This window comes from Dermacentor silvarum, chromosome 2 (genome assembly GCF_013339745.2).
Source record: "Dermacentor silvarum isolate Dsil-2018 chromosome 2, BIME_Dsil_1.4, whole genome shotgun sequence".
NCBI lineage: Eukaryota > Metazoa > Arthropoda > Arachnida > Ixodida > Ixodidae > Dermacentor > Dermacentor silvarum.
In genome coordinates, this window is record NC_051155.1 from 109,997,482 (window position 1) to 110,022,174 (window position 24,693).

General features: G+C 47.2%; 1 protein-coding gene across 1 annotated transcript; it reads left to right on the forward strand.

Moving 5' to 3' along the window:
• Window positions 1–709: 709 nt before the first annotated feature.
• Window positions 710–2,811, forward strand: LOC119440295 (cytoglobin-1). Its single transcript, XM_049662853.1, has 2 exons — window positions 710–1,120; window positions 2,791–2,811. Exons 1-2 carry the CDS (start codon window positions 710–712, stop codon window positions 2,809–2,811), a joined length of 432 nt encoding a protein of 143 aa, XP_049518810.1.
• Window positions 2,812–24,693: the final 21,882 nt, after the last annotated feature.

Consider the following 24,693-nt stretch of genomic DNA (forward strand, 5'->3'; position numbering starts at 1 on the left):
GACAATCGTTGCAGCCAAACACAAAGATAGAAGACTTGACCTGGAATTAAAAAAAAGCTATTATTGTTACCTCTGGGGCCTCCCCTCTGGAATGCTGCACATGGACGTTTGCTCTACTGTCCAAGAATGTCTACAGAAATTGAACCGAATGCCATGTTAAAGTGTTTTGTTTTCTTTCTTTGTGTACTATGCAATAAATTATTATTCATTCTTCCAGCTAGTATTGGGTTTATATTACCCTATTTCACCTACTACATCACGTAGCCAACAGGAATTCTGAAATTCTTTTCTTTATATATTTGTTATAACTTTATGCTTTTATAAGATTGAAAAATCCACCAATTTCCTTGCCAATTCTCCACAGCAGGTAGGAGCCACATGCTCGCTTGGCAAAAACAAACAAACAAACAAGAAGCAAGAGACGAAGAAGAAGTATCACATTACTTTCGTAATCTATAGCACCTTCCTCAAAATTGGCATGGCCATCTCTCATGAAAACAAAACGAAAGAAAATACTTTATAATCACTATAAATAAATGTAGGTAGTAATAGTCATTAAGTTAAAATGAAGCAAGAACTTCATATTGTGATTCCATTGCGAACCATAGCTAATGCCCCCTCGTGGGCACGTGCCTTAGCTTGAAGGAAGAAGAAGAGGAAGACTATGGGCCACGCTTTTACTAAAGAGACGATAAACCCTCGCACGGGCATGACTCCGACAGACATCCGCTTGATCAAGCAGACGTGGCGAAACCTGTGCGACCACAACCGCAACTACGGCGTGCTCATCTTACAGGCGTTCTTCCACAAGCAGCCCGACACCATGCACCTGTTCAGGCACTTTCGTGGCAAACCCGTCCAGTCCCTGCCCGCAGACATGTTGTTCAGGACGCACGCCAGCGTCTTCGGTTCCCAGCTAACCTCCATCGTCGATAACAGCGACGACGTCGAGCTTCTAGAGGCACTCATCCGCAGGAATGCTGAGGGGCACAGGAAACACTTGGGTGTTATGCCGACGCACTTCCGCATCATGGGCAAAGCCGTGGTGGACGTTCTGCAGACCAAGAACGGCAAGCTCATGACGCACGACGCTGTCTTGGCGTGGGAAAAGCTGTTCACTGTAAGTGGGCGCCTGAAAATTACTGTTCTCCACTCTCTCCGGCTTACGCGCTATACCTCGTGATCGTTCTGTCCTCCATTAATGGTTATTTACAGCTTCAGAAACCTTACGGAGACGCATATAGAAGCTAGGCGTGCCTCTGTGCAACTGTGCCTGATGTATTGAACTTTCTTACCAGGAAAGCAGGCCTCGCCAAACAGTATGCTTTCACGTGGTCCTATTATGAGGTCGTGACGTCGAAAAATTAGATACTTGAAATCAGCAAACGTTAAACAGACCACTCTGCTCTGCCAATGTACGTATATTGCTTGATTCCCGCAGAAATAAGTAGCGGCAACGTATACTGAACGGTAAATGAAAGAGAAAAAAGTTGACATTTGCAAATTACATGTTTTTGTCGTTCAGTCACTGGAGCAACCTGCTTGTAAAGGAGATTTCTGCCGAAAGGCAATCTAATGCGGATGCCGCGAACCAAATAGGTGCCATTTTGCTCTGTGAAAAGACTTCGCAGTAAGAAACGTTAGCCTAATGGCAATTTTGTAGTGGCGGAAATGCCAGCCTGACTTGGCAGCACATACAAGCTGTTTGTGCATGGGTTTATCACTGCTTCCTTCAGCCCTCTCGAGAACGGTAAAGGTTGCTGCTAAGTGTAAAGTCGATGGTTGTGACATCCACATTTTGTTGGGTGTGCACGTCATTTCGAAATTGCAATTTACACTCACGTAAGCGTATGTATAGGTTGCTTTTCTCATTCTGCAAACGTTCCGCTTATGCATCGGGTTCCGACAGCCCGAAGCATGCCGTGTCCTGATTACCCGACAGCATGTTGTGGCAAATTGAGTTGGGCAGCTCAGCGTAACTGCTCCATACCTGAAAGTGATCATTTTAACGAAACATCCTGCTCCCTCCTCAACACAAGCTTTGGTGGCAATGTCAGTTATAGTTTAGTGGGCTTACGGGCCCTCGGTACGAGCGCTTGAGTAGAGACGGCAGCGAAGCGCCGCACGAAAGGAAGAATGTTAGCTCAGCGATTCCTCGTTCAGTCGAGCAAATATTTGTGACTAGATGAGGCATATGTATGCTGCAGCAACACTCCGGACACTACTTAGCACATCCTAATGGAATGCGAATGGATTCACCCCCGTGAGACCCGTAGGTAACGTGAACCTCCCAGAAGTGCTTGGATGTAAAGTGCACGGAAGCATCAGCTGGTCACTAGTCAAGATAAGCTTGAGACATTTAGAAAATTGGCGGGAAAAAAAGCAGAGAAGGGATTGATACGACCTTATGCATTACAGGCATCTGTAGAGGTTAAAAGTTGTTCGAGAAGTTTTGAGTCAGAGAAAAAAGGCTAAAGAGCTGTATACAAAAATGCTATAATGAAAAGCGTGTTTAACATACCTGAGTACCTCAAGCAGGCTAGGTGACTATTTGGCACTGCCCCGCTTCAAAGGGGATGCCAGTAAATCATCATCATCACAATCATCATGTCGAACGAGGTTGGAGTTACTGTTACAAAGCGTCAGCTCACGGCCAGGTGCTCGCTCTAGGTTCTCGATCGCCATCATCCACCTCCAATCGTCGCCAAACGGCCTCGTTGATCAAACCTCTCGAAGAATACATACGCGCTCTTCAGTAGTGAAACACCTCCGAGGCTTTTCCGCGTGCAGGCGAGCCAGCGGCGCCTTTGAAGATGACGCCGATGCCATGACACTGCTGTTTGTGCTGGTGGTCGCCATGTTTGTTTCTGGAGAAACGCTGGTCTGTTGCGCGCACTCCGCTGGGGAGAGGAGACAAGCGAGTGAGCGGCCTGCTCCTCAAACACAATGGCCGCCCCAGCGTACCGCACATGCGTAGTGGCGTCTCTGTTCGCCTACTGGCCTCGCTTGCCCGTAAACTCGCACCGCATTAACTCTGTAATACTTGGAGCGCAAAGGGGCCCTGTCTCGGCCGGGCCTCCTCGCAGAGCGTATGATTCCACCGCGAAAAACAAAGCTTGACGACTTCCTCTGGCACAATGCCTAAATAAAAAGTTGTCTGCACATTCATCCCGTGGAGATGACTTTAATGCCATTAGCAATATATTTGAATATGAGCGCATAATTGGCTACCTACCCAGTGACAGAAGTTGGCCTGAAGTTTAGTTTTGAAGACAGTTCCCTCAGCTTAGGAGCCCGGTGCTCTACCGGTTTCGTTATGGTAAACCCCATGTCCCAAGTCGATGCCATAGAGGTTAGGTGCGGACACACACACACACACACACACACACACACACACACACACACGCACACGCACACGCACACACACACACACACACACACACACACACACACACACACACACACACACACACACACACACACACACACACACACACACACACACCAGTGGCTTAGCCAGAAATTTTCTTCGGGACCGGGGGGGAGGGCTCACGTTGCAACGCGGCCTCTTCCGCATAGAAGTTGTCGAGGGATCAAATACAGGAATAATAACTGCATTACCATTGCCAATGGCATTATATATTAGATGCTGCACACGAATTATTGAACGTCAACACAAGTAAAATATGCATTTTTTCATAAAAGAATATATTCGTATGTACCGAAAATTGTGGTAGAAATAACTGACTTCAATGCTCCCGCGTTTTTTTGTGTGTATTTAATAAGTAAAGAAAATATCACGCAAACTTTAGAACTACATCAGTCTGAAACCAGCAAAGCAGCGCATGCAGCTGATATGAAAAACGTAAAGGCCATAAAATGACCAAGTTGAGGACAAATATTTTTATGAATCTGTCATTCAAGAACCTTGTTTACATTTTTGTACATATGCAACGGCCAGGGAAAAACCTTAATGACGCTGTCATTTGTTGCAATCACAGTGTAAGAATTAGCAAGACAGGTGCTGACACTCTTCCCACAACGCGCGCGAAAGGCCGCCCGCTCGCGTCCAGGTTATGTTCGGCTCGGTTACAGCTCGGTTACAGCTTGGTCGGCACTGTCACAGAGGGCGCTGCGGAATGCGGCCCCAGCCTCGGCGGCAAGGCGCGTGCTGCCGCTGCTTCGTCTTAATTCCTGCTTGCATGTGCGACCGCGCTGTTTTGAAGGCACACTTTTATTGCGATAGCAATTATATGGACACTTCAACCGGATTTCTGCCGTCGGCGTCGCCGTCGTCGTCGCCGTCGCCGTGAGGTTCCCTATAGATAAAATCTTCGCAGCGTGCCGTATGCCCGAGCGGAAGCGTGCGGGGACGCGCGCTATCACGGAGAGCGAACGCACTCAATCTCCCACGCGCAAGCAAGGAAGCGGGAAGCCAGCGCCGGAGGGAGTGGGGGGGGGGGGGGGGGGAGGGCGCTCTTCCACTCTGCCAACAACCGCGCTCGTCGGTCGCTCGCACCGTCTCTTATCTCCAAACGGCTCTGACCTTTATGCGCCGTGCATTCGCCGCTCAGTTTCCGTTGAAGCGATAGACCGCACGTACCTTCGCCGCTGCGGCGTATGCGCTTGCTGCCAGAGTTTTGACGGTCGTTGTCTGCAGTCATTCAGTGTGATCTATTCATGTTTGTTTGTGCGCGCTCACACCACGCTTGTTCATTCAGTTAGTAATAGTCAGGCCACATTTTCCAACGCACGCTACACATGCAATGCTGCCCGGATCGGCAGTGCAGCGCTACAGGTGTGTCCCTTCGCACGCGCTGCCCACGGGAAGCGCTTCTCATCAACACCACCATTTCACACGCGCCTTCTCGTGGTCATCGAGTCTCTTTCATGTCGGTCTACTTACGCCGCAGCACACCTGCTTACTTAATCAGCTCATGTTTACTACAATTCTTATTGCTACCAAAGCCGCTCACCTTACTTCGTATGACATTGCTGTGTTGCTATCGCATTCATTGCTTCGCCCTTAGGGCGAATCTGTGACATTTTTGTTCGCGTGCCTTTCATGAGCTTGTGCTTAGGTATTGTCGTCACGGGTTCTCAACAAAGGTGGCAGCGGCCTTCTGAGGGGCGTTTGAAATGACTAGAAAGTGCTTCGTTCCGAACTGCAATTCTGGATACTGGAATTGTGCGGAGCGTGCGCCTTTATTCAAAGTGCCGTCCGACAGCGTTTGTCTAAAGCAGTGGCGCCGTGCAAATCTGAGGGCAGACCGAACTCTTATGCCTACCGACCATGTCTGGGCCAACCATTCTTCAGAGGATACGATATCGACGGCATAGTACGCGGAGCTCAATAGAGGGATTCCCACCTTATTTCGGAACTGTCCAAAGAACCTCACACAGTCAAATAAACCTCGAAAGCCGCTTCGGAAGAGAGAACCTTCTGTGTGCCACAGCAGTTCATGCAAATTTTGCTGCATGTACAAGATATATACTGGGTGGTTTAACTATCATGCACCAAGATTTAGAGAGAGAGAGAGAGAGAGAAAAGAAGAGGGAAAGATATGGAGGTTAACCAAGGACGTGCCCGGTTGGCTACCCTACACTCGGGGAGGGGGAAAAGGAAAGAATGTTTTAAAAATGTGCAAATGTCATGTAGCTGGACAGAACCAAGGTAATGTTTCTGTCGTCGCTTGGAGATTCTCAGATTATTTTTTTTGCATTCCGCCTAATTACATGATTATTTTATTAATTGATTAATCAACATTTCGTATGCCATAATTGGATCAAAATTCTGAACGAGAGACTTGTACAGCAGCATGGAAAACTCCCGATAAAGCTTTCTCTTGCTCAATACGTGATACATAAAACTGTTTTCGGAGCATGAAAGAAACCCGCGAATACACGCAAAATTGCTGCACGACTGGCCGCTCGAGGCACTTTGCGTGTATTTGTGGGCTTCTTTCACGGTCGGAAAAACAGTTCTACGTAGCGCGTATTGAGCAATACAACGTTGTATAGGGAATCTCTCATGTTGCTCCAGAATTTTATCATTGACACTTTTAATCTAATTATAATATTTGAGAAGTTGCTTATTTATTAAGACTAATTATGTAATTAGGCGTAATGTAAAAAATAATCTGAGTATCTCCAAGGGACAGCAACATTACTATGGTCCTGTCGAGCTACGTGACATTTGCATATTTTAAAATCTTTGGGCATCCTGTATATTACTGCTGTTTTCTGTGCAGATGTGTGCCTGATTTTCAAATTTGTTCCATCCTGGCTATTGAATTTTTTTTACAACGCGCGTGTGGTGTATATTACACGTTTGCAAGTTTTATTCAACATTTTTCCATTGTGGGAGTGTACAAAAGCGTCAGCTTCTGGGATGATTATCCCATATTAAAATTATCGAGCTGCTGCATGCATATTTTTTTCGTATCGTGTTTTTGCAAAAAATAAAAATAAAAGGGCGATGGGATTATTGTGTGGTGGGTGTAAGTGTATTTGTGGACAGGCTGTAGCATGCATTGTCAAACACGCTTACATTGGCACATTATCATATGCAATTTAAGAAAAAAAAAAGGTCACCTCTTTTTTAGATCTTGCAAGAGCCACTCAGTCCTCAATGGACGAAAGCCAAATGAATAATATACACGTTCTGTTAAGTGGAACTGGAATAAGAAAGGCACTTGCTCAGGTTTTCATAAGTAAACTGTATTAATGATGCTATAATTCAAGATTCACGCCTGCCTTCGTCCCGCCTGATGAATTCCCATTTGAAAGAGTTTTTACATAGCTGATGCGCATTCTCATCTTAATTTCTAGCCATCAACAGTCACTTTGCTCTAGTGAGTTGCATATCGCGAGCTTGCGCCGTTTCATTTCTTAATTTATATCGCGGCCACACTGAATTCGCGCAACAATGATGGAACGGTTTCCTGAGTGTGAATGGAAGCAGCGATAAGCATGAAATACATTTTCCTGTGCAGTCACTATTTTCTTCTCATCGAGGGGTAGCACGTGGGCTAACGCTTTAATGTTTTTAAGCTTGGATAAACGGCTAGACCGGACACAAATTTGTGCGCGCGAGCGTAACTTGAGTGGGCTTTGACTGCTGCCCGATAGATCCGCGTTCATGTCATTCACGCCATGCACAAGGAGCCTTCATTTTAGCGAAGCATTAGGCCTGGTATACTTATCCTTTTATCTGAAATAACAAATTTCTTTCACGCTTTCAGTTTTACTGGCTCCACTATGGACGAAAATTTAAGGGACGCAGAGCAATGTCAAGCCGCCGGCGCCGCTAAGCTGAGACCGCTGACCGCGGCGCCATCTATCGGCTCGCAGCATAGCTACTCGGTGCACCGGCGCGCTGCTGAACATATTATGCACGCTCGTGCGCCCGCAGTGTCAACACCTAGTTGTTCTTACATCGTGATTGCAATGGAATGCGCAGGAGCGGCTCTTACCGGTCGTATAATGTGAGTAATTGCACCGCATTATAGTCGTAACAGTGAGTACATATAAAAAGCAGAAGTTCCGCAACATATATGTTAGAAATGCGAAGATAGCATGGAATATACAAATGCGATGATAAAGGGCAAGAAAGTGTTGGTGGAAACCAAGTTAACTGCTTGTATACACAGAACTTCGCAACAAGATATTTAAGTATACGTATAAGTCTGCAATAAATCTACGTATCTAAGCAAACGTCACTGTATATAATGCGTCAAACAAGACAAATAAACATGTTGCGCAGTAACAGATAGTAAACTTCACGCATATAAAGAGAGAGGATCCAGGCAAGAACAAAACTATATACGGTCGCAGATATCGTTATATGTATTAGGGTTATGCTGCGGTCGCGATAGCACCATGTGGCTAGAATAACAGAAAAAGAATGCAGAAATGAATACAAAAAATGCGTATTTTAACTGCCTGCACAGCGGCAACAATTATTCCGTACCCAAAACTAAAGGGCATTGCTTCGTTTCAAAGAAGAAGTAAAAGAAGGTAGCTAAAAAGGAAAGAAAATGACAAACGAAAGCCACAGATGATGCGGCAAGTCGAAGTACCCAATATCCGAGTGCGTTTTTTGGGAAACACTGCGTGGGCCGGGCTTTCAATGATCGAGGTCAGTCAAAATTGGTTATTGATATCTTCGTATTTTTTGTATTCGCATGATAATTTTGATCATGATGCTAACTGTTACAATAAACGATGATAATTTGTGTGGTTTGAAAAGCTAAGGAACAGTCATACGTTTTCATAATAATGAGCGTATATAGGAACGTGAAGCAACAGATATTTTATATGCATCGAGTTTTGCTGCTTCGCTATCTAAAGGGCAGCTTCACTCGGCGAGGAAGTTTAGCGAAGCGGTCAATGACTTAGAACACGTTGATGGCGACGTCTCTGTGGGCGTATAGAAGCGCCAGCATAACCATGCGTTCCTCAGACATTAAAGAGCGCAAGTAGTTATTTAGTAATCTCATGTTTGAAAATCTCTCGGCGCTGGCAGTGGCACTGGAAGGGTGACTTTAATCTGCAACAGTTTGTACACATGTACATATAATCTGCAGTCGCAATGAGAGAAAGCATCTATTCCTGTGCTAAAACTTAAAAGCACTTCTTCGATATCTTTGACATCATTGTTAGGTACCTTGCACAAACAGTACGCTATTCGATTTCAGCAATATCTGTCGTTTCGTCAGCAAGTCCAGAGAAGCAGCCTGCAGCGTTTTGTTTTGCATCTAGTCTTTCTTTAATAATTTCACCACAAATTTCTATAATTTGATCTTGTACATCAGGGCTTAAATTCGAGGCATTACTGGAGAATCTTTCCAAATTGTTCTTTATATATGTATTTCCACAATCAGCTCGCATGCGGACAAGTGCTCCGGAAATACCAGTATTTTTAGCGGGGGCTTTGCTTAAATCCACAAGACCATTGTCCCTATGGCCACGGAGAGCCAGACCTTGCCGCCCGCAGAAAAGAACTGTCTCAATAATAGGCCGTTAACTTTCTTCTGTATTCTATTATTTTACTTTGCCTGCCCTGGTCCAGCTGAACGATCACATTGGGCGCGCTTCCTGAAAATGTTTGGAGAAAATTATCAACTGCCAGCTGACTGTCACGGTGATATTTAATATTTTCCTGTTTGTGGAAGATTCGAGCGCGCGCTTCCATTTATGGAATGGCTTGGACACGATGGTTCCAGTACGCGCATGTTGGCCGAAGTTTATAAGAACATTAAACCCATACAGCTTCAGAATTAATATCCAAAGCACGCCTTTGGGAATTTTAGTGCACCTTTCGCGTCAAACGTTTATAAGAACATTAAACCCTTAACTCTCCAGAATTAAAAATCCAAAGCACGCCTTTGGGAATTTTAGTGCACCTTTCGCGTCAAACGTATATGAGAACATTATACCAATCAAGTTTAGGAATTGATATCCATGCGCTCCTTAGATTCCGCGGCCGCTGCGAGATGCCGCGAAGGCCACGACTACACCGGCGTCGCCAAGTGGGTGAGCAGTAAAAAAATTAAAGAGCGCGTGTGACAGATGTGCCTTACACACAGTTTTGGTTCATTTTGTCAGTTTTCGTGGAGCCGCTTCTACTGCTACCCGGATTGACTGTCGATCGAAGTCTTCTCTCAATTTCCACTTGCTCTGAAAAGAGCAGGAAAAGTTTCGGTGATTCCGGCATTTGAAATTGCAATTATCCGCTGAGCACAATACGTCATTGCTGCAGTGTAAATTAGGGTGCCTTCGTCCGAAAAAAGCAGGGAAGCAAGTTTGTGCCGGTGTGTGTTCACGTATTTCTTGTGAGTAGCTTAGTGCACAATGCTACGATAGTAAATAACGATGTTTACTTCATTATTGGGTATATATATATATATATATATATATATAATCAGCTTTGAAAGACACCATTTTTATTTGCACAACACATATCTCACTTGGGAGAGGTCACAGCTTCAACGTAGAAGTCCCAACGTGTCGCACGAACTTGTTCAGCCACATGTTTAAGTCGACGCAGAACCTGCGTCGACGTAAACCCCCTTCCTGCCGACATTGCTCCCAGACTCCAACATTTTCAAGACTTCCGTGTACCGTGCTTCTTGCTGAATGTTTCGGCATGTGTTATATATTCAAAAGGTAACGTTGGGTCGCGGCTAACCCGAAGATAAAAGGGTGAAACCGGTAGGAATTATAGGCAAATGTAACGAAAGATAATGAAATGTCCCAGTCTTGCGGGCCTTGGGAGTATTTCAAGAAAATAATAAATAAATGAACAAATAAGACACAAGCCTAAGGTTTAAGCTTATGGATCTTCGCCTGAAAAAGTACCCTGTAATTTTGACGTTCTTTTCTACGGCCACTGCTTCATTAAAATCTATATTTTGTGCTTGCAGTTTATCGCTATCGTGACGGCCACCGTTTTTGAGGCTTCGAAGGTGACTTCCGACAAAGGAAAGAAAGCTGAAGATGTCGACAACACCAGCACTCCTTCCAAGAAGCTCAAGTCGCAAAGATCAGCATCACGCTCCTCGGCATCGTCTTCGGTCGGTTCAAAATCTTCCGTCAATGTCGGGCAGAGTAAGAGCATCACCTCCACGCCCTCACAACGTCCGTCCTCAACAGCCATCGTGCCGTACAGCCTGCCCTCGGAAGCATCTGTATCGCACAAGGGGACGAACGTACCACCAGCCAAACAAAGCCTCCAGCAGTCCAAGAGCTCGGTGAAGAAGCAGCCCAAGGAATCGGAGAAAAAATCCTGAATTCTATACGGCCAGTTAAATATTCAGACAACCGGCCATTGTCGCAGCCTCAAAAGTATGTGAACTATAGCAATTGAATGAATCGCAATTAGATAACTTAGCCTATTGTGCGTAATAATGCGTTGGTGGCGTTAGTCGGCGCCAATAATAAAGCGCTCTGTGGTGGAGACACGCAGCAATATCTCCAAAATGACGTTTTTTCGTGCGGAAAATAAGCATTTCATGTTCAACTCTTCCAATGCTCGAATAAACGTTTTCAATACTGACACCCTTGAAAGCTTTACCACGCCGTGTAGGGCGGGTGATTATATCGCAGACACGTCACTACGTTGCCCGTATAGAGCCGCGCCATTAAAATTTCAGCGCTATTAGGTTTGAGCACAAATATTGCTTCGCACTTTTAAGATTTCATAGTCTGAGGAAACTTAATATAAAATGCATGCGCTGTGAATTTTGTCCCTTATGACATTTGTTTCTGGGCTGCGATACTGAAAAATTCTGGGGCATATTGTAGCCATGAACGTAAGACTTGGTGTGGGCAACATTTCTGGTTTAGTTTGAAAAGTTTACGGCGGGATACCTGAACATCTGTAGGCGGTCAAATGGAGGGTGAGAAAGACTGGAACTGTAGAATCTCGTATGTGACGTCCGTTAGATGTCTTAATACACGCTAGGGTCCTCAGTACGGGGAAAACATTCTTTCACATCCGGTTCGGAGTCCATAGAAGCACAAGGGCACCCGGGGTATATAGGTAACGTCGCGATGATAGGAGCCATAGTGATGCCTCTGGTGGTCTTGCGATATAGTAAGCGGATGGCGATTATTCTGGCTGGCCTCTTCAGCTCCGTAAATGGCATCACGGGCGTACTCAGTGGGCAAATTGATGGCAGTGGGAATGATAGCGTCAAAAGGTAACGTTGGGTCGCGGCTAACCCGACGATAAAAGGGTGAAACCTAGCGGTATAGTGACGGTAGGAATTATAGGCAAATGTAACGAAGGATAACGCAATGTCCCAGTCTTGATGGTCTGAAGAGACATACACACCAAACATGTCAGTTAGCGTACGGTTGAATCGTTCAGTCAAGCCGTTGGTTTTTTGGTGGTAAGCCATCGTAAATTTGCTGTTTGTCGCACAAAAGCGAAGCAGGTCGTCCATGGCTTTGGAGAGAAAATAGCGGCCACGGCTGTTGAGGAGTTGATGTAAGATGACGTCATGTAGCACGATATCAACGACTTTGCTAACACAGCTGATAGGGAGAGCGCGTGTAAGTGTGTATCGGTTGGTGTGGCCTGTAGCAACGGCAGTGCATCTGTTTCTAGAACTAGAGTTGAGACGTCAAGGGCCAGCAGCAGGCATAGGCGGTTTCTTTCGGTGTTGGCACGGTTCACATAAGCAGCGACGTAGCGACGAACGGAGCGGTAAACACCGGGCCAAAAGCGGCGACGCCTAACGCGATGGTAGGTCCGGGTAACTCCAAGGTGACCAGCGGTCGGGGCGTCATGATGCTCGCCGAGTACGCTTAAATGTAGATGCGTAGGAATGGCAAGCAGCAGTTCGTGTCCGTCCGGGTGGACGTTGTGGCGATATAGTGTGCCGTCTTTAAGCACGAAGGGGCGAAGGGACGGATCGGGTGCTTCGGAATACAGCTTCTGAATAAGCTCACGTAAGATGGGATCACGACGCTGTTCATCACGGATTATGGCCTAAAGCGGAGAGCTACATTATATACAGGCAAGTCACCAGAGGAGGAGCAAACAACTTTATTAAAAAAAATTTCAGGGCGTTGTAGGTGGCCGCTTGTCTGCGGCGACCTCTTCCGCCCAGGCAACGATTCCTTTTTGTAGTTTTCTTCAGCAGACCGTATTAGGGTCTCCCATGTCGTTTCAGAGGGAGCTGGCAGAAGCTCTCTGGGTGGGGGAAGACCCTCGCATTCCCAGAGGATGTGTCTTTGGTTGGCTATGGCATTTTTGTCGCAGTTTTGGCATATTGGGTCAACCTCCCCATCTGTGAAGATCACTAAGCGATGAGGAGTGATAAGGCTGTTAGTTTGAATTCGGCGGAGGATAGTGGCCTGCGCTCTCGTAAGGTTGCTGTGTGGTATTGGGCATATTCTCCTGTTCTCTTTGTATAGGTTGGCAAGTTCGTTGTAGGAAGTCACTACCTCTCCCATTGGGGGGTCCGGTTCCAAGGAGAGCGCGACCCGGTTTGTTAACCCTCGGGCCACTTTATGCGCTTCCTCGTTACCGGGATTTCCCGAGTGAGCGGGGACCCAGACAAGTTTGATTTTATTGCGATAGCAATTATATGGACACTCAAAAGCAGATTTCTGCCGTCGGCGTCGCCGTCGCCGTCGCCGTGAGGTTCCGTGTGACGTCATTTGGAGAAGAAATCGTGGCCGCGCGCCGAACGCTGTATGTGCGAGTGAAAGGGAGTGAGGGGCGCGTCTTTCACGGGGAGTGAACGCACGGCGGAGAACAAACGCGCGTTCTGCGCCGTGCTCGCTTAAGGGCTGCAGAAGTAGGCGGCTCTGTTCTCCTTCACAATCACCATGTATGTAGAGCAAACGCGCCTTCTTCCGACGAGCGAGAGGCCGTGGGGGAGGGGGAGGGAAGGGAGGCGACGTTTAGCTGCGGCACGCAGTGCCTATTTATATCAGAGGCTGTGCCTATTTATATCAGAGGCTCCTACCCCTCCCCCCAGATGCTGAGCCGTGCTCCCTATAAGGGCTGCAGAAATACACATCTTTTCCCAACCTAAACCTCTACTACTACTCAGAGGCTCCGGCAACAGTCACCAACGCCGCACGCATTTTGAGCGAACGCGGGCAAAACGCCGATGGCGTCGACAACAGTTGTGCATGTTGCCGATGCTGCTGCATGTCCAAGTTTATACAGCTGATAAAGCTAATATCATTACTTCGTATAGCTCTCTACAAGTTTGCTATCGCAATTGATGCTTCGCCTTTCAGGTGAAACTGCGACAACTTTTTGTTCTGTCGTCCTCATTAAATTTTTTCAAGATCTTGGCTGTATTTAATCACACACTGCCCCTCATAAAGCTGAGAATAGCGCTCTTAGAGTCGCTCAGGACAGTATGGGTAGTTGGGTTCATGATGGCCAGCGCTATGGCCACTTCTTCGGCCTCTTTGATTGATGCGGCTCTAGTTGAGGCCACATTTATAATTCTAGATTTTCCGTCCACGGCACTCAGGGTGTATGTGTTGTATCCCTGGTTGGCGGCATCGACAAAGACTGCGGTTTGGTCTTGCGCATGCTTTACGCGTAGTTTGTCTGCCCTGGCTTTTCTCCTGCCATGGTGCCTGCCTGCCAGGGTGTTTTTGGGTATTGGCTTGATTATTAGGTAATGTCTGATTGCGGGAGGTAGTGGTGCTCTGCCTCCCGTGCTGTAAATCGGTTTAATGTTCAGTTTACTCAGGCTGTGTAGTCCCGTCATAGTGTCTGATAGCCGTATTATTTGTGCTGTTTTGTGTGCTTCAATCAGCTCCTCTAGGGTGTTGTGCATTCCAAGTTGGAGGAGCTTCTCGGTGCTGGTATAAACAGGCAAACCTAGTGCTTATTTGTACGCTTGTCGAATTATAACTTCCATTTTAGCTTTGTCTGATTTCCTGATATGATAATAGGGGAAGGAGTAGACTATGCGGCTGATTAGGAATGCCTGAATCAACCTACACAAGTCCATCTCCTTCATTCCTCTGTGTCTGTTGGCCGCTCGCCTGAGCAGTCCACAAACTTGTTCGGCGGTGTTCTGCAGGTTTGTGAGGGCCGCGGTATTCTGCGTGTTATGTTGAATAAGCATGCCCAGCACTCTAATGGTGAGAACCGGAGGAACCGGGCCGCTTTCCAAGACAATTTTGATCGGTGCCTGTTGTTGGGTGTCAGTGTCTGGCGTCTTCTTGGCTTTATTTGTAATGATTATGAGTTCGGATTTCGTGGGGGAGCATGTTAGCCCGTTGTGTCTGACATACTCTTGCACAACATTTGCTGCCTCCTGTAACGCGTCATTTATCGCACCATCCGAGCCACTGTTTGTCCAGATGGCAACATCGTCCGCGTATATGGCATGTTTGGTGGTATCCTGTTTAGTTGTTGTGGTAGGTTCATCATGGTGATATTGAAGAGTAGGGATGAGAAGACGGCACCTTGCGGGGTGCCTCTTGTCCCTAGAGTAAGCTTTTGACCACGCACTTCACCCAGTTGGATGGTTGCCGTTCTTTCTTTGAGAAAGTCGGAAATGTAGGCGAAAGTTCTTTCGCCTACATTCAGCTGGGATAGGCCATTTAAGATGGCCTGATGGGCTACATTATCAAATGCTTTACAGACGTCCAGGCCCAGTATGGTACGAGTGGCTCTTATTGGGCGTGGATCTAGCATCTCTTATTGCAGTTGAAGCATACTGTCTTGTGTCGACAGACACGCTCTGCAACCGATTAGCGTGTCAGGTAGTAGGTGTTCTGTCTCAATGTAATAGTTTATCCTGTTTAATATTACATGCTCCATGACCTTGCCTAAGCAGGAGGTGAGAGAAATTGGTCTAAGGTTTCCCAGTTCTAACCTCTTGCCTGGTTTCGGTACGAATATGACCTTGGCTTGTTTCCAGCTAGGTGGAACTTTTCCTTCGGTCCAGTGGGTGTTAGAGTTTAGTGATTTCGCTGATCGAGCGATCATCTAAATTTCGGAGCATTTTGTTTGTTATGCTGTCTTCCCCGGCAGCGGCAGTGGTTTTAATCTGGCTGAGCACGGCTCTAACTTCTGCTACGTCTCTATCCCTATCTAAAGCTGGATTGCTTTCTCCTTCATATTTAGCTGGAGTGGGTATGTCCTTGCTGGTGTTGAAGTATTTGCGCTGCAGTTCATGTATTAGGTCATTCTCCTCCCCAGGATAAGAATGAATGAGTTTCTGCATGTTCTTACTTGTGATTGATTTAGTTTGTTCGGGGTCTATTAGATGTCTGAGTAGAAACCAAGAGTTCTTGTTAGCTAATTGACCATTGAGCCGGTCACACATTTGGTGCCAGTGTTCTCTGCTCAATGTTTGCGTGTGTTTCTCGATTTCTTTGTCGATTTGAGCTATCTTCCTACGTAAGGTCTTGTTGTTTTTTGTGACATCAATCTCTTCTGGATACTTTCCCTAGCCTCCCACAAGTGTATAAGCCGTGAGTCAGGGGATGGGTGATCCTCCTCGATCTCGGCTTCGGTGGTGGCCTTGTACGCGTCCTCAATTAGGTTGGATGTCCACTCTTCCAAGTTTGTGATTACGATGTATTCCCTCTCGTTTCTAATGTCTCTAAAGGTGGCCCATTTAGTATGTTTCACTTTGAATTTTCTTGATTTTACTGAGCGGAAATGTGGTGGCTATGATGTAATGATCGCTGCCTGCATTAGTTTCTGTGTTTTCCCATTTGGCGAATTCTATGTTTTTGATGAATGTTAGGTCGGGCGATGTGTTTCGACAGACGCTGTTACCTACTCGGATGGGGCGTTCTGGGTCTGTGAGGAGAGTTAAACCAAGCTCTAGAGAGGTTGTCCATAGGCTGGTCCCTTTCTTGTCACAAGACTGATAGCCCCATGCCGAGTGGTGAGCATTGAAGTCGCCTACTATAATTAGTGGCGAGCTTCTGGCATGTTTCTGCGCCTTTACAATAAGTCTGGAGGCAACTATGCCCCTGTTCTTTGGGGGGTGATAGGCGTTTAGAATGTATAAGGTTGGGTAAGTTTTCTTTCTGGGGAAGATTTCTAGGAAGTTGTAGGATATATCCTCGATCCCGAGTTCTATCGTATCATGAGTGCCGTGGATGGATTACTGCCCTCCGTCACTTTCGCATTGAAGGTTGTGTAGCCAACAAGTTTGGCGTTTACGCCAGTTTCTTGAAGCGCAATAATATCAGGTTTGAGTGTAGAGTGATTGATCCTATATTCGAGATCGCGTCTTTTTGCACGGAACCCTCTGCAGTTCCATCGCCAGATCATAATTTGGTCGCTGGCCATCATGAATGCGTAGGGGTTTCCACACGTGGTCCGTGTGTTCTGATTGGGCCCCCTGCTGGGTGTCTTTGATCTAAGCTAGTATTATTAGGCACATCACCTCTAACTAGGAGTTGCGATTGTGCAAGATGGCTTTGTTGTTGTTGCTGTGTCAGTGTGCCTATGTTAGTTATCTTGAGCTGATTAATGCCGGACAGCATGTTTTGGATCGCGGCTTCGATTCTGGTGAGGCGACCCTCAGTAGCTGCTTGAAACTCAGCCTGTTTGGCTTCTAGCTCCTTAAAACGCGCGTTGATTGCGGTTTCTAGCTTGGCTATTCTTATTGCCGAGTTTTTGACTTTTTCTCTTTTTTCCTCTGTGACAGTTTCTGGCGCTGGGCTCGAAGCTTTGCGCTTTTCTCCTTTAAATCTGTCAGTTTCCATGTCAGTTACCTCACTCTGAGCACAGGCCACCTGCTCCTCGGGTGCGGGTGGGGTAGTGGTCGAATTGTAATTGTTTTCCAATTGCCTAATGGGCTCGTTGGCTGAAGCCAACTGTTGTTGTAACGATTTAACCAGCTCTGCTAGTTCCCTCACCTGAATGTCTTGAGGCCTGGCCGGTATTGTGTTGTGTGCGGGCTGAGTAGTTGCCTCTTTGCGGGTTTGCCCTGAAACGTCGGTGGTCCGGGCCACGTTTTTGGGTGGTCCGTTGCTCCAGGCGTTCTTGTTGTTCATTGCTGGCTTAGCAGTTGATCTCTCCCGACTGCGGCTGCGGCTCTTCAGCTCAGAAGGGGTCTTGCCTGTTCCTGCTCTGGCTTCTTCCTCTCGATCTCGATCTTGATTGCCTGTTCCTGCTCTGGCTTCTTCCTCTCGATCGTGATCTTGATTGGCCTGGTGACTTTGATCTCCCGCGCTTGTTGGTGCTGTAAGAGAGCGATGTCTTCTTCTTGTTTATAGGTTTTACCGGCGCAAAGCATTGCTTGCAACTCCGGCTGCCTGTGGGATGTTCGCCATGGCATACTACACACTGTGGTGTACATGTCGGTTTTTCTCCTAATGGCGGTGGTGGATGTTCTCCTCCGCATCTTCGGCATTTTGGTGTTCCAGGGCCGGGCAGCGGGCATACGTCTGTGCGGTGGCCAAGCCTCCTGCAGTTGAAACAGGCCTCTTGTCTCTCTCTGAATGGGTGTACTTCTAGGGTGAAACACCTGAAGCGGATCGTGGCAGGAAGCTTTTTTCACGCCAGGGCGATGAGCAGGTGTCTTGATGAACCCAGTCTCCTGGCATTTACTATGGGGATGTCGGGGTTTTTCTTCATGAGTTCTGCTTGAAAATCATGGTCTGTTTCATCCGTGTAGGCCTTGTAGACTACGCCACGGATGGAGTCGTCCGGCGCTGGTACGTAGGTAGCCACTGGTCAATTCATATTGTACCTCAGGCTCTTCAGGACTTCCAGCGAGCGGTAGGCTTCTGCCCTGGTTCTGTCGGGTGTACTGACTGTGATGGTATTTTTAATAGGGTGGATTCTTATTTGGTCTTCATCTTCTGCTCGGGCCGGGTCGACTTTGGCCGTGTTTTGGATGGCTTCCAGTATTGCAGCGAGGCCTATGTTCGCCAGGTTGATTGGGTGTCTGGGTCTAATTACAATATTGTAATGTTCGCCTGGCAGCCTCGGCATGGGCCTCCGACGTGGCAGCTTCGGCGGGCGCGTAGCTTGCACGTGAAGCGCTGAAGTGCTGGCGTGTTCAGGCCTGGCCTCTGCGGGCTTGGACGCGGCCTTGCTGTACTTTTGTTGTAGATCTAAGGGGTCTAAGCTGCCCTGCGTCGGTTATGGTGTGACCCAGGTGCCGTCTTCAAGCTCCTCTGGGTCTATTTCCTCGCCTTCTACGGTGTACGGCACCGCTGTTGCTCTTGCTGTTCACGGTGGGCGAGCGTAAGTGATTCAAAAATGCTCACCGTTGGAACTTGTGGTTTCCGAATATGGTTTCGATCTTGAATTCATCGGCACAGGGCTCAGGGTGTTGCTCCTCGTCACTGCAAGCTGCCGCTCACCCGCCTCGTCGCCGCTACGCCGCCGATGGCACTGAAGCCGGTCAACTTTCGGTGATTTCTCGGAAGAGGAGTGGTCCACCCCCGAAAACTTGGTGTCTTCGGGTTCCTCTTCCCCTTAGGAAGACGGTAGGTACATTCTCGGGTGGTTCCACCCGAAAGTTACGCACAGAGACACCCAAAACGCAGGAGCTCGATGTCGGCCGCGACTGCGATGCTCACTTCTTCCTCGTCACTTCACCGGAGAATTAAGGCGGAACCACGGGATAGCGGGTCAAACAGTCAGCGTTCCGGTGCAATCAGCCAGACTTGTAAGAAACGCAGTGGGCGTAATCTTGTAGCTGCAGTGCCCAGCGACGAAGACGCCCAGTGGGATCCTTAAGGGGTAAAAGCCAGCAAAGTGCGTGGTCATCGTGAAATGTAGCAACCGTGAAATGCTGGCCATATAAGTAGGGACAGAATTCGCCCACCGCCCAAACGAGAGCAAGCCACTTCCAATCCGTGATGGAGTAGTTCTGTTTGGCTGGAGAAATGAGACGGCTGGCATAGACGATAACACGGACATGCCCATTCTGATGCGGGGCCAAAACAGCGCCGATTCCATGGCCCCTGGCAACGGTGCGGAGTTTTGTTGGAACGGAGACGTCGAAATGAGCCAGAACAGGTGGTGCAGTGATTGACCTGAGGAGGATAGAGAATGCGCTGCCTGTGCAGCACCAAAAAAAAGCGGGCAAGTTTGCACTCCGTCGTGCAAAGCTTAAGCACAGCGAAAGTGTCAATCCTGAAGTCTAACTGGCTCCTACTGCTAGGTACTAACTTGGTTGCTGCGAGGTCTTAACATGGTTTAACTTAACTACGCATGTAGGGAAGGTATTCTCAACGATCATTTTTGGAGGTACCTTCGCTTTCGCAACATTTCACGTGACTAATGCTGGTCGCGTCGGCGCCTACGAGCGACAGCGTTCCTGGCATGCCACGAACGCAGGCAGGCAGACAGGAGCCGTGTCTGCGTCGGGCGAAGCGAGCGCGCACCAGCGCACGCGCTTATTAGGCAACGCGAGGTGACGTCATCGCTACTGCTTCGGCGCATGCGCGGCTAATGTGAAAACCACGCTGGCCAGTACGCGCTACAGCTGTTGCTAGAGAAAGGTGAGCGACTGCAAAAATACGTGAAATGCATGGAGCACAACTTAGAAAAGAGGATACTTGTTAAAAAGAGGAGACATTCGCGAAGTTGCAAATAGAAGAAGCTGCGATAGTTCCGATCGGCGAGAGAGTTCCGATCAGCCAAACGTGCGATAGCAGTCCTCACCATAAAAAGGTTGTGAGGGCTGGCCGTAGAAACGCCGCCACGCGTACGACTACGTCTGCGATCGATCTGCGAGGCACGTTATGCGAGTTCGACTTTACGAGGGATGAAACGGTGAAGCGCACCTCAGTGCCGCTACTCATTTGACCTAGTGTTGCAGGCTGACCAATAGCTTTCTTACCTTATAGCTGGCCGCTTAATTAGTAATAAACATTTTGTGATTTGGGAATTTGGCAATAACGTACAGAGCGTCGCCATTACCACATGGCTCACTACCTCATAGCGCCGAAATTGCGCGTGGAGCGTAATTTGGTTATATATATATATATATATATATATATATATATATATAACCAATTTATATATGATATATATATATATATATATATATATATAATCATCATCATCAGCCTATATTTTGTGTCCACTGCAGGACGAAGGCCTCTGCCTGCGATCTCCAATTACCCCTGTCTTGCGCTAGCGTATTCCAACTTGCGCCTGCAAATTTCCTAACTTCATCATCCCATCTGATTTTCCGCCGGCCTCGACTGCGCTTCCCTTCTCTTGGTATCCATTCTGTAACCCTAATGGTCCACCGGTTATCCATCCTATGCATTACATGGCCTGCCCAGCTCCATTTCTTCCGCTTAATGTCAACTAGAATATCCGCTATCCCCGTTTGTTCTGTGATCCACACCGCTCTCTTCCTGTCTCTTAACGTTAGTCCTAAGATTTTCGCTCTTAGTGCGGTCCTTAACTTGTTCTCGACCTTCTTTGTTAACCTCCAAGTTTCTGCCCTATATGTTAGCACCGGTAGAATGCAATGATTGTACACTTTTCTTTTCAACGACAGTGGTAAGCTCCCACTCAGGATTTGGTAATGCCTGCCGTATGCACTCCAACCCAACTTTATTCTTCTGTAAATTTCTTTCTCGTGATCAGGGTCCCCTGTGCGTAATTGACATAGATAAACGTACTCCTTTCCAGACTCTGGAGCCTGACTAGTGATCCTGAATTCTTGTTCCCTTGCCAGGCTATTGAACATTCTCTTTGTCTTCTGCATATTCATCTTCAACCCAATTCTTACACTTTCTCGATTAAGGTCCTCAATCATTTTTTGTAATTCGTCTCCATTGTTGCTGAATAGGACAATGTCATCTGCAAACCGAAGGTTGCTGAGATATTCGCCGTTGATCCTCACTCCTAAGCCTTCCCAGTCTAAGAGCTTGAATACTTCTTCTAAGCATGCAGTGAATAGCATTGGAGAGATTGTGTCTCCTTGCCTGACCCCTTTCTTGATAGGTAACTTTCTACTTTTCTTGTGGAGAACCAAGGTAGCTGTGGAATCCTTGTAGATGTTTGCTAAGATATTCACGTATGCCTCCTGTACTCCTTGATTACGCAATGCCTCTATGACTGCTGGTATATCTACTGAATCACATGCCTTTTCATAGTCTATGAAAGCCATGTAGAGAGGTTGATTGTACTCCGCAGATTTTTCAATTACCTGATTTATGACATGGATATGATCCATCGTAGAATATCCCTTCCTGAAGCCAGCCTGTTCTCTTGGTTGGCTGAAGTCAAGTGTTGCCCTCATTCTATTGGAAATTAGCTTGATGAATATTATATATATATATATATATATATATATATATATATATATATATATATATGGTGTCCCAGCTATCACGCAGCCCGATTTAAAAAAAAGAGGAACGGCGTTACGCGAAGCAAACCTAGTGCGTATATTGTTTCCAGTACAGTGGAGTAGCCGTCAGTCATTTTTCGTTACTGAGATTTAATTAGGTTATTGTCTATAATTATTTAACTCTAGAAGTACTGTCATAATTATCAAAATGTCAATGAGAAAATTGTAGACCAACATGAAAACTCCCGATACAGCTTTCTGTTGCTCAATACGTGCGAATAAATGTGTTTTTCCGAGTGTGAAAGGAGCCCGCGAATGCACGCAGAATTGCCGCGCCAGTGATCGCGCGAGGCACGTTGCGTCTATTCGCGGGCTTGTTTCGGAAAAACAACATCGAGCCACACGTGTGTACAAATTTTCGTGTCTGATAATTGTATAGGCGGGAACAAATAAAAGGCGAAAGCTTGCACTAGGCCGCCCGAAGCTCAAGACACAGCGAAGCCGGCCGATTGATCGCGTCTCTTGTTTGTAGCTAGGTTATCTCTGTCTGTCTATCTTTCTTGCTTTCTTGCTTTCTTTCTCTCGCTTTCTCTCTTTCTTTCTCTCTCTTGCATTCTCTATTTCTTTTTCTCTCTATCTCTCCTTCTTTCTCTTTCTTTCTCTCTCGCTCTCAGTGTCTCTTGCTCTCGCCCAAAGGAAGGCGTGTTGTAATTGTCAGTACAATGCAACCATACGGTTCCCATAAACGCGCGTTCTGCAAGCGTGGGTGTCTAACGCACAACAAAGAAGAAAAAAAAGTAGGTGTTATGGCGCTCTCAGTGCTTATGACCCTCGCCTTCGGACCGTGGGTACCCGGGTTCGAATCCTGCCTTGACAAGAACGTTCGTTTTGTTTTATTTATTTATTTCTCTCGGGCTGCGAGCGCAGACGTGCCAGGATGACGTCACGGAGTATGCGCAGTAGCGCGCAGCTGGCGGGAGCTCAGCGGAGCCGTGTTTGGTGTGGCGTCGCCTTGTTCCCATGGCTACGGCGCGGCAGTTTCGTGCACAAGTTACGGCTGGCTTAACCTGTCGAAGAAGACGACGACGCTCGAGCCAGTGCTGATGATAATGGGGTCAGGTGCTCGTATAGCGGGGTCAGGCTCGCGAAATGGTCTTTTCTCTTCGGCTTTAAGTTGCTTCATCTCAGCTGGGGATTGAACCGTATGCGTTTCTATTTGTTGCATCAGTGATTTCAATGAAATTATGCACTGTTCGCTTCACTTTGCTGAGCGTTTGTAGCCTCAGCCTTGCGGGGGTATGAGCCATTGCATTTTTGCTTGCTTATTAGAAGGGGGAGGCATGGGCCATTGAGAAGGTCACGTGTTACAGTGGAGCTGCATATGTGTAGCCTATCTGTAGGACCTCAAAACTCCCGAGCCCTCTACGAGGAGGCAATGCAAACCAGCAAGGCATGTTGCTACCCATGGCGTAGCAAGAGAAAAGCTAGGAAACACGCGGCGAGGATCGTTCCCGAGAGGCTGCCCGTAAGCGGTGGGCTCGACAGGAAGACGAGGTCGCGAAGCGGTGAAAGCGACGCAGCTACCACGCCAGTAAATTGGACGAGCACAAAGGTGCGAATGCGAAATTTCAGAGGGCTTTCTGTACAGCTGCCCATGAGGCCCAACCATAGAGTAATATAGTAAATATAGTAAATAGTAATATAGGCCCTTGCGGCCGACTTTGGCTCTCAGCGCACCTAGCGGAACAGGCGAAATGTCCCAGCCTCTAAGATGGCCTCGCACGCCGGTGAGTCTCAGAGGCCGTGGTTTCATTGTCGTTTCTTTTATTATTATTATTATTATTATTATTATTATTATTATTATTATTATTATTATTATTATTATTATTTTCTTTATTTTGTGACCAGTAACGTTGCATATATCGAGTGATTTCTTGCAGGCGCTTGGGCCGCTCATTATACGAGGTCTGTTAGAAAAGTATCCGACCTTATTTTTCTTTGCGAAAACCTGATGGATATGAATCAAGCGCGCTTGCATCATTCGAACTTGAACCGTCGAGCACATGCGCGAATTTTCTCCCGCCTGCCTGCAGCGCCAGTCGCTGGGACGCAACGTTTGAGTGAGGTAGTGCGCAGTGCTCTCGTCGTTGTTTTTCATTGCAAGGCAAATGGCTGAGCGACTGGAGCAGCGCTACCAAATTTTGCCAGAAACTGGGCGATAGCGAAGCGGAAACCATTCAGAAGATTGAGACGGCTTTCAGTGACGAGGCTATGAGCAGCACACAGATTAAGGAGTGGTGCAACCGGTTTGAAGACGGCTGCACATCGATGGAGAGCGAGCCACGCTCCGGTCGGCCTTCAACATGTCGAAATGGGTGATGATGAAAATGTGGTGATGCGAGACCGTCGTGTGACTATCCGAGAAATTGCGGAAGAGGTGGGCATCAGCACTTTTTCTGCACATTCCATTATGACCGAAGATTTGGCCATGAAGAGGTCAACAGTAAACTGGCGCATCCATCACGACAATCCTCATGCACATTCCTCGCACTTGGTTCAGACTTTTTTGGCGAGAAACCAAGCTGCTGTAGTTCAACAGGCTCCTTACTCTCCTGATATGTCCCCCTGCAACTTCTGGCTGTTCCTCAAAATCAAGTGGCCATTGAAAGGAGCGCGATTTCAGACAAGATAGGACATTATGGCTGCAACGACAACTGAGCTAAACTCCATTCCGAAAGAGGGCTTCTCGGAATGCTTCCAACAATGGCAGCACCGCTGGGAGAAGTGTGTGGAGTCGCAAGGAGACTACTTTGAGGGTGATTAGGTTTCCAACGCTCCAGTTCTGCCAGTTTTTTTTTTCTTCGGCCAAAGGTCGGATACTTTTCTAACAGATCTCGTATGTTGCGAC

Excerpts from the sequence above, each read along its gene's own strand:
- LOC119440295 (XM_049662853.1), top strand. The coding sequence starts at position 710 with ATGACTCCGACAGACATCCGCTTGATCAAGCAGACGTGGCGAAACCTG. Across the intron at positions 1,121-2,790 it reads CGTGGGAAAAGCTGTTCACT|GCGAGCCAGCGGCGCCTTTG; the intron begins GTAAGTGGGCGC and ends TTCCGCGTGCAG.